The sequence below is a fragment of the Buceros rhinoceros genome, unplaced genomic scaffold (genome assembly GCF_000710305.1).
Source record: "Buceros rhinoceros silvestris isolate BGI_N320 unplaced genomic scaffold, ASM71030v1 scaffold8659, whole genome shotgun sequence".
Lineage (NCBI taxonomy): Eukaryota > Metazoa > Chordata > Aves > Bucerotiformes > Bucerotidae > Buceros > Buceros rhinoceros.
Genome location: NW_010433258.1, coordinates 31,069 through 41,502, shown reverse-complemented (window position 1 = coordinate 41,502; position 10,434 = coordinate 31,069). Strand labels below are relative to the sequence as shown.

The 10,434-nt window shown below is 45.0% G+C and overlaps 1 protein-coding gene across 1 annotated transcript in view; it reads left to right on the top strand.

The window, feature by feature from the left end:
- MARCH4 (membrane-associated ring finger (C3HC4) 4, E3 ubiquitin protein ligase) overlaps positions 1–9,243 on the top strand; it is a gene marked incomplete at its 5' end in the record, with an annotated part of 29,851 nt that extends 20,608 nt beyond the window's left edge. The window contains one exon of the mRNA XM_010144043.1: positions 8,634–9,243. Coding sequence (XP_010142345.1) covers positions 8,634–8,995 — 362 coding nt within the window. The remainder of the gene's footprint in view (positions 1–8,633) is intronic.
- Positions 9,244–10,434: the final 1,191 nt, after the last annotated feature.

Genomic DNA, 10,434 nt, shown 5'->3' with positions numbered 1-10,434 from the left:
CCCCACCCCCCCCACGTCCCCCCCCCCCCCCCCCCGAGACAGCTGGGAGCAGCTTCTCTGCATTCACTGGTGGGGACTCTACCCAGGCCATGGAGGTCTTACCCTTTGAGGGGCTCAATTTCAGTTTTGCTGGAGTTGTGGCCCCTGTGACCTGAGGAGGTCCAAGCATGGCACACACATTGCTGTTCAAGTTGCCTGTGGGTGGAGCACCATTAAAGGGTGACAGCAGAAGAAGGGGTGTTTTGTCTTCCCCATACCCATGGGCTCCGTAGTGGCATGCGTTATCCAGTGATCAGCAGCACGGAACAGGGTCCATCCTCGTTTGGACCAAGCCAAACCACAGTCCAGATTAATACATATTTAATCAGTTCTTTAGATATTAAAATATGTGCATGAACAATGATTGGTAAGAAAACGTCTGAACATAATCAGCTAATTATTTTTTCCATATGCTAAGCATCGCTCATTATGAAATACATTTTCAGCTTATGCTGTATGTCATTCGGTGCTCAGCATTTCTCAGCTTGCACACCCTCCTTGTACAGTTCTAGCATTATTCAGAGAAGTGCTTTCTTAGATGTCCAAGATGTGCACTGGAGACGTCCTGCTCACTGGTCCAGTGTCTTGCAACTACCAGAAATGTCTAAAAGACAGCACCAAAGGCCGCAGGTTATGCATTACCTGGACTTCTCGTGTATGCAGGATAGCCTGTCCACTAAACTCTTGAGATATTATGGAGAGCAAAGGTAACAGTTACGAAGGAGTCTGTACTCCCTATCTGATTTCCTCTGAAAGCAAAGAATGTGAAAATCTGTATGTAGCAGTAGATTGTAAGAAAAGTGACTGTGCGATGAAAGCATTCCTGAGATGAAGAAAAGTATGGTGTGAGGATAATGGACTCCAGAAAAGCAGTGGCAGCAGCCTCAGGGGACCAGAGCAGGGAGTGTCTCTTGGGAAGGGAATCTGAAGGATAAAAGAGCTGCGAACGGCTCACGGCTGCCAAAAGGGATGATACTAAAGGCACAGCAGCAAACTGTGCCTGTGCAGGGGAAAGCTCAGAAGCGTGGGAAGAGAACACTGACTCTGCATCAAGAGCTCTTTAAGGACTCAAAACCAGGAGCTGCAATCACACAAAAGGCAGAAAGAAGAGCCTGCAAATAGTGGAAATTTCTCTAGATATCACACAAATTTATCTAGATATCACACGGAGAGCCATCAGAGCTGAACCACAGAATGACCACCCAGATATTAAAAGGCAACAGGAATTGGGTCCATAAGCATATGTAAAGTAAGAAAAAGAAGGCAGCACGTCTAAGAGCTTCAATAATATTTTATACAAAATGGTCCAAAGAGTTAAATGTTGCCTTTGTTTCAGTCTTCAAAACTTAATGAAAGTAATTTTAATGAGGAGAAAGGAGCCCGGGGCAGATTCAGAAAAGAACAGACTCAGAAATATTCAAACGAGTTAGCTCTGTCCTTGTCAGTATGTCCTAATGGACTTCAGAGGAAGCTGCATGAGCTGTCTGACCCATGAGCATTTCATCACCAGAAACTTAAGGAAGATTCAGGAGGCACCAGGCAACTGGGGAAATGCAAGCAGAGAACCTAGCTTTAAATATAATCTCTGTCATTAAAAAAGGTAGGAACTGAGGATCGAGGAAATGAAGGGCAAATCAGCTTAACTGATTCATAGAAAGATATTAGAATAATTTTTTAAATAACCAATTGATGAGCACTGGAGTATAACTGTATCTAATTTGGGATGGTAATTGTCCTAATAGGTAAGGCAAAAGCATTCAGTGTGGTATGCCGTGACTTGGGCAGTGCTTCTGGTGCTTTGCCTTAAGATTCTCCTAAACAAACCAGAGAAATGCAGGTGTAGAGCCAACTGAAAATCTGCTTTCTCAGTAGTTATCAGTGGTGTACCTAAACTGGAAACACAGTTCAAGTAGGACTAGTTTGGACTCTGCGCTCTTCAGTATTTTTATTAATGGCTTACATAATGAAATAGAAGGGCTGTTATAAAATTCACAGGTGACACCAAGCATGGAAAGGCTGCAAACGCTCTGGAGGACCAGATAGCATTTGAAATGAACTTGGCAAATTGGAGAAATCAGCAAGATGCCATTGAATATCGAGAGAAGTGCAAAGTGCTATCCATAGGAAGGAGAAATCAGAATCCCAAACACAGGCTGGACCAGGCAGTCATGCTGCCAAAGACAGCGGTTCTGTGACATACCAATTTGTGTTGAAAGCAAAGTGGGGTGTACAGTGCTGATTGTGCACCTCCCTGCTCTGGGGACCGCACCCTTCTGGAGAGTTCATTTGCAGAAACAGGGGGATGAAGTGAAGAGGTTCTGGAGAATATGAACTGGAGTGAGGAGAGGGAGGGCATTACTTGAGTTCCCACCTGGTCACCTCCAATATTCACATCTCCCCTCCCAAATCAGACCAAGTGCAGAGTCCCACTGGTGCCACAACATAACTTTGGATTATGAATCTGCCTCTCCCCACACCCTGGTTCACCCTCTTCCCCATTGCCTGCAGAGCACAGCTCTGCAGCCTTGAGTCTCAGCCACTGAAGGATTTAAAGATGATAGGTTGGTTGAAGAACTTGTCGTATTCAGCTGGAACTGACTGCCAGACACTAGCTGTCCCTTTCTCAGCCCATATGTGCAGGGAAAGGTCCCTCTGGCTCTCTTTTCCCAGTTTATCACCAAGGACTGTCTTTCATCATGGATGAGGAATAAAGTGCAGGGGATTGCACTGAAGAGCAGTATGGGTTGGAAGGGTCCAATGGGAGTTCAGTGACTCATCTCTCACGTACTATGAGAGACTTGTGAAGCTGAGGTGAGGCAGACATTCACGGCTGTTTCTAAAACACTTTTTTGGAGTGGAGCGATCTCATGGGGACTATGAAAATTTTGGAAGTGGTGGATCAGCCTAGTTTGAGTAAATGCAGAGCGCGAGCAAAAAGTCAGCACGTTTTACTGTACTATACTACAAACCTATGGTTAGGGAATGTAAATGAGCCAAAAAAAGACCATCTTTGGCTAATTATGGCCCCTGCAGTGTGCAAAGCCCATCAGGGAAACTTCGCTCTCCTGGCTTTGTTTTTACGCCCATTTGTGCCATTGGCCACTGCTGGAGGCAGGATGCTGTAAAAGACAGATCCCTTGTCTGAACCAGTGCAGCCACTTTTCTGGTCTTAGGTTAAGATAAAAGGCAGCTAAAGATGGAGCATGTATGATGAGATTAAGGCAAGTGAGGGCTGAGCCACTGGAGCTTTGAAAACATAAGTGGGGGAATTTGAGATTGCCACGAAAGATTAAAGAATTCACAGAAAGGAAGGGTTTGTGTATGCGATTATGTCAATAGAGAGAAAGCCCGGCAATGAAAGTGTTATCTCCCAGGAGGATTGGTTTATCTTGGCCTGAGCCACTGCTGCTGTGGATGCAAACATTAAACTTTGATCACAGCTGCCATAATCTTTTCCTGACACCCAGCAATGAAAGCAACAGAAACAGGCTAAAGCATGGCAGCTGTCTGGCTGAGATGAAAATGCGTGGGGAGAGGAGAAATCAAAGGGGAAAGTGCTGCTGAAGGTGGAAACGAGAGCTGGCAGCTCAGATGGCAGGACAGGGGTTTTAGGAGAAGCAGGACAAAGGAAATGGCTGGAATGGACTGTGATTCTTTCTCCTGTAGATAACATGAGTGTCAGTGCAGGAGTGATGTACCACTCGCTGTCAGTAGAAGCCTTGTTTTGGTGGTTTCTTTACTGGGAAACAGGAGAAACATCTCCTGCCCTACAAGGGGACCTCTCTCTTGGTCAGTCTTGCCACAGGCCCACCGATGGCCTCTGTCCCAATTAATCCCAAGAGACAAAGGGCCACCTGCACACAGCCCATATGCATCCACCCTCAATACCAACATTTCCTTGCATAGAGACTGCCCATGTGGTTCATGATGTGGACAGGGATTGTAAGGCTTAGAGAAATCCTCCAGAGACATAAGCCTCACCTCTGGGTCATGACACTTACCCTTGGTCATGCTCTCCTTTCTAACTCTCACATTTTTAGAGTCCAGAAACTCAGGGTTAGCTGTGGCAATCAGTAGAACACAGAAATGAAACTGCTTTCACGAGCGCTAGCTCGAGATTGCATCTCGATCATCTAGAAAATGAACAGTCCAGTTATTCTTGCTCTGAGATGAAAATGTGAGGGGGGTGAGGGGGTGTAAATGGAAGAAGTAAACCTTTCCCCAGAGTCAGCAATTGTCAGCTTGCTCCCTCAGATGCTGTGGGCTTGTGCTGATTGGGAATGCAACTGCCCTGACACGACCCTTGCCTAGCAAACCTGTACTGATGTTGCTTACCTGTTGTTTTAAATCCAGTCTGGAACAAGGCTCTGTGCTCTTCGGGGCTGGGTCACTTACTGCGATAGATTTGCCTGACAGCAGTGGTTAGGTGCTGGGTACTCTCCCACGTATGATGAGGAAAATGTAAAAATATATAAACAGGAAGCTTAAGATACCAGTGTAAACAATGAGCACAGTTCTGGTGTAACCTATTGCCAAGGTGGTGGTGTGTTTGCCTGGTGCTGTGAAGCACAAAGCAGCTTCTCAGCTCTGGGAAGTAATCCCTGCACCCAGGATAATCACTTGTCCCTCCCATCTGGAGTCTCCAGAGCTAACCATGGGGCTAACCATGACCTGACCTTCTGCACAGACTCAGTAATAATAAAGCCACAAGAGAAAGAGCAAAAAGGGCGATATATGGAGAGAGTGAACACAGTGAAAAAGGATCAATACAGTGTCCTGTACATACTGTTCCAGATCAGCTTGTGTTAATTTGGAGCACTGCACTGGGTTAGCCCTAGCATGTTAGCTCACGTCTTGTCCTGGGAACAGCACAGCCACAGCAATGTGCCAATGCAAGCAGAGGCATTAGAAATTTTTTTTTTTTTGTAGACTTTGCTGTCAGGTTAATGACTCCATCACATAAAAGGGGCTGTCTCCACCTCCAGAGTCCCCTGGGAAATCTTTTCATGGCACAAGCCAGTGGCCAAGGCTCCATCTAGCCAGCTGCACCGTTTCCATCAATGTCACAAACAGATGGGAAGAGTGAAGTAAGAGCAAGAAAAAGGTATATTCTAGTTCTCCTGAATACTTCTTCCAGCATTCAACAATTTTTAGCCCAAGGAATTTCTTCTGATGCTTGTCCAGTCAGGTCTCTACATGAGAAAATGGGACTGAGAACAGCACATCTTCAGTGCCCATGTTCCACAGAAGTTTCATTCCACCAACACCACAAACAAGGGATTTCATGGACCATGAAATGGTCCACTTGCAGCCAGGCAGCAATCTGGACCAACATGCTTTGCATGAAACTCACAGAGATTTTCCTTCCAAAGGGGATGGTTTCCACAGAGGATCCATTGACAATGGAAGCAAAAGAGGGTGAGATAAACTTGGGAGGAGTGGAAAAGGACCTACCAGATGCTACCAGAAGCCATCTGAAATTCTCATACAAACATTTCTGTATTGAAAAGAGAGAGGTGCACAGAGAGAAGTTCATACCAACTTGCTATCTTCCCCACATACACAGGATTTGGTTTATGGAATAACTGCTTCTAGCTCCTAGGACACTCCTGGTTGAATACAATCCTTCCTGGAGGATTTCCCACTTCTGCCTGGCCTTTCATTGAAAAATTTCACCTCTGTGAACAAGAATGATCCTCAAGAGAGGCGTGTTTCTAAAAGGGGATACACAGAACTGAGAACAGGAATTCCAATCCTAATTTATCTCAGGAGGACAAAATTTGTTTCGATGGGAGCATCGACTGTCCTGCAGCTTGATATAAACTGATGGACTCAGTCTTACTCTTGGCATTTACTCTTGCAAATGAATCACCGTTACTTCCGCCTCCCTGCCCACCCCTCCACTTGGTTCCTTTTTAATTTTACAGCTTCCTGATCTTGACACTGGGAAATCGATAAGTAATTTAGAGCCCAGTAAATACACATGAAAACAAGTTATTTTGTACTTTTATAAATATTTGGAAACCAAAATTATCGAAGAAAACAGGTGCTCAGTTGACTCAGCAACCCATCCATCAGCATCACACAGTTAATTGCACAAGATCATAAACATTTATAATTAGAAGGCAAACAAACAAGAATTTTATAAACAGCCCTCTTGAATCAGGCTGCACATTAAATATTTGTGATAAGGTAATTAAGAATGGATTTACAATCCTGGCTCAGTGTTTAATACTTTGGAGAATGGATTTGATTCTGTGGAGAATGTTCTACAGCCAAGGAGAAAATATTCAATTTCGTCTCTTTTATCTGAGGCTTAAAGTGGTCTCAGAGAAACATTGGCTCTGTCATTGATCATAGTGGAATTTCATTCATTACGGATCAGACAGCTCATTTAAATATATGTCTAATGTCCCTTGTCATGGGCTGATCCATTTCAGGCCTGCTTCAAAGCTCTGTATCCTTGGCTGGATCTGCAGGCTTTCCCTAAGTCCTGCTTTTTATGCTTGATGCTTTGATCAGGTGATGTCAGAATTCTCAACCGTTTTTCAAAGTAGGAAGGAAAAAGCACTTTTTTCTGTTATGTCGTCATGGTGTTTGGTTTTGAAAAACCAGCATCACTGCAGAATTACAGCTATGCAATCTCAGTGGTCTGTGGGAACCAAAGGGAAGATCTCTCTCGTACTGTAGTGCCCAGTGCCGTTCCTTGTCCCCAGATAGATAGCAAGATCTGCGTACTTAAACTATCCAGTGTAATGACTTGTACAGCCAGGAAGCAGGCTCGGCACCCCACTACAATGAACATGAGATTTCCCCTGAAGCTAACCCGTGATAAAGTCAGCAGAACTTCTAGTTATGCTTAAAACCAAAGAGGCTAGAAACTCAATCTGTACTGAAGCTAGGATTTAAATGCTGTAAAATCAGATGCAGACCCTAAGAAACCAGGAGGCTGTGTCCCATAAGTGAGTAATGGGGAGAACAGCTCTGTGGGTAGGAGGACCTTCAGGTATTTTGTTTTATGATATAGCACAGGTCTACTCCAGTAATTACCTGCCATCAGAAACTAGAACAGTCTGGAAAAGGTGGGTGGAGGGTAAAGCCATAGCATTTGATTCATCCGGGATAGCCATAAGCCACTTTATTCTGTGGTGAACATCATTGCTCCACACACTGCTGGTCAAGGCAACCTCCTCATTGAAGGGCAATGTTGCTTCTTATTTCTTGTGGGTCTTTTGTTCTTTGCTCTTTTATTTATGTGCTTGCAACAGGAAGGCAAGAGAGCTGCTCTTCCTAGAGACGTTTCTGATAATCTTGATCCGGACCAGGAATGGTGAAACCATCATTATTAAGAACAATGCAGCTACCTGAGCACTAACTCACCCAGCCCTACCTGCTGATCTGGCTTCAGTTACATGGGACAAAGTGGCACTTTCCTAACAGATAGATTGCTGCAAAACGAGGAGACTCCTCTTATTCTACATAAATCCCACTCTCTAGCAAAACTTGTTAATTATTTTATAGCGTGTCAGCTACACCAGTCTGCCAGAGATGCTGCAGCTTCCTCCAGCCTCAGTGGAGACCACCACCTCAGTGGTGCAGTTACGGTGGGACCTAGTGCTTTCAACCGGTCTAGCCAGAGCCTGGCAGTCATAAAAAAGCTTAATGCTTAAGTCCTGTTATCGTCCAAACAACTCCTAACATCGTTTCATCCTACAATCATCTTGCAAGGGTGGGGAGGATGACAGAGATGCCTGGGAGGTGAGCTAGCTGCTGGTGGCAGGGCCTGAGCTCCTCACTCTCTTTCAAACACGGAGACTATTAGAAATAAGGTGCCCTCAGCCCAGTGCCATTCCCCAGACATCAGCTCTGGTATACGCAGATGGGTAGCAGGACACATGCACTACGTGCACACTCAGCGCACACACGGTGTAAGCTCCTCTGCCTTTTCTTTCAAGTGTGTTGTTTTCCCCTGTGGAAGGGAGCAATGACGTGTGATGAGGTACCTGCTCTGCAGACAAGCAAAACTCTGCTCAGGCTGACAAGCAATTTACAGGTATAGACAGTCCCTTTTTTGCCTCCATTGCCACCTCTGGCCTTCACGCGCATGTCTGCTCTGCTGCTGTGCGTGGGGGGAGAGACGGGCTGTGCACACATATGACGCTGGTGCAGCAGACGTCACTGGCACGTCAGATCCAGTTACACCCCCTCCAACTACATGCCCTTAGCTGGGTGAATCATGCCCATGCAGCACGCAAAACCAGTCCAGTGACAAATAAACCTCGGGCATTTATTGGTAAACAGGTACTGTTTTGCTGTAAGAGCATATCTCACTCTGCTGCATTTACAATCCGTTTATCGATTGCTGAGATAAAGCTGCAATCCTTGTAATTCAGGGGAAAAGGGAGCCAGCAGAGCAGGAGCACCGGTGCTCTGCCAGTCGGTCGTTAAAATACATGATTTAATGTTGAATAAACACTGGCGGAAGGAGAGCTGAGCTAACCAGCTAGCTGGGGGCAGGATGCTGGGGTAGGTTTATGGTTCTTTCTAAAGTTTTGTTTCTGTTTTATGTTTATTTCTTTCCCCCTTCCCTCCAGGTCTAATAATACACGAAGGGCCCTCGGTTTACCGGATTTTTAAACGGTGGCAGGCAGTCAATCAGCAGTGGAAAGTGCTGAACTATGACAAAACAAAGGACATGGAGGAGCAAAAAACTGGGACCAGGACAAATCAGCGTCCCTCCTCCCAAACCACCCACTCGTCCTCCACTGGTGGTACAGCCACTAACTCCGCTCCAGCCGACAGCGGGGCACGGGCTGCCGGCCATGCCACAGGCACCCTCTCTGACCACCACTGTGCTTATACCATCCTGCATATACTCAGCCACCTGAGGCCTCACGAACAGAGGAGTCAGTCTAGTAGTAACAGAGAGCTCGTCATGAGGGTCACGACGGTCTGAGACGAGGAATTCGGGAGGCCTTAACACGAAGCGGAGAAGACAAAGAACTCATAAAGCAGAGGAGCATGGTGTGCCTTTTTCTTTCTCTTTCCTTTTCTTTTTTTTCCTTTTTTTCTTTTTCCTCCTCTCCTTTTCATTTTTGGTAACTGCACAAGATATAAGAGGCGGCACCTGGCCAGCTGAGGAAAAAAGCAGGTGGAGGGAGAGCTGCACACTCATGCTAAAGAGGTTAATGTTTTCCAACCGGTTAAAAAAAAAAAAAAAAGAAAAAAAAAAGAAACCTACACAAATCACAAAAAACCCAACAAAACAAGTGCAATACAGACTTCAAACTGAGTAGGCAGAGTTCTGGGGAAGCAGAGGAACAGGCAGTTTAACATGTCTTACAAATCCTATTACCTGGAATAGGTAACACTCTGTACACAACCCCCTACACACACGCATGCGCACACAAACACTCACAGTGTGAGATTTACAAAAACAAGGAATGGAATGAAATATTTGGATTATATTTGTTTTCCAGACTGTGATTAACCAGGGCTATGAGTTGTTTTGTTTCCTGAGTCACTCTGGAGCCTTGTTCAATTTACCGTAGGATACCTGAAGAAAAATGGCCAGGGATTTTTCAGCATTGATTTGCAGAGAGGTTGAATCATCCCACCAAGAAAATCTAACAAAATCCAGGCATATCCAAATTTCACCAAATATCCTGGGTTTTTTTCATGATGTTCCTGACAAGGGTTTTGTGAGGGTGAAACTGGGAGGTGGGAGGGTGCTCCATGAACTTTATTTGACGTATAGACATTTTTGGGAAATTTTGTACAAACGCCCCGCAGGTGTTTCAAGCACAAGTACTGGTGTGATTTATGCCTTCATAACCCCAAATCCAGCATCCAAATCCTGCCACTCATGCACGTCATTCTCCAAGCGGACAGTCCAGGTTAATTTCCTTCCATTTTACTCCCATCACAAGAAGCTGACCAGTCTCACTGGGTTTCTGCTTCCTTACTGATTCAGACACTCATGTATTAGAGATGTACTTTTTTGGTTTGGTTTTTTTTTGGTGTCTGTATCCCTGCTGCTCAATTTGCAACAGTCTCACTCAGTCCTGTAGGCTGAGCCTTTCACATCCAGTCGGTTAGTTTATCACAGACTCTACTCCATTCAATCATTCAAGAGAGAGTTAGTCTGAAGAGGGAGCACAGTTGCTGATCAAATATGTAACGCTTCTAATAAGTCTCCTTCTCTGGGATATATCCTCAAAGGTACCGGTTGCTCTTCAGGAACATTCTCTTTCAATGCACAATGGCTGAATCATATGTGGATATTAAAGGGACACTGTCAAGTACTTTTTAAATAGTTTTTAGGGTTTGGGCTTTTTTTACTCTCCATTGTTTGTAATATTATCTTACAAGCTTGAAAATAAAATTTCTTTCCCT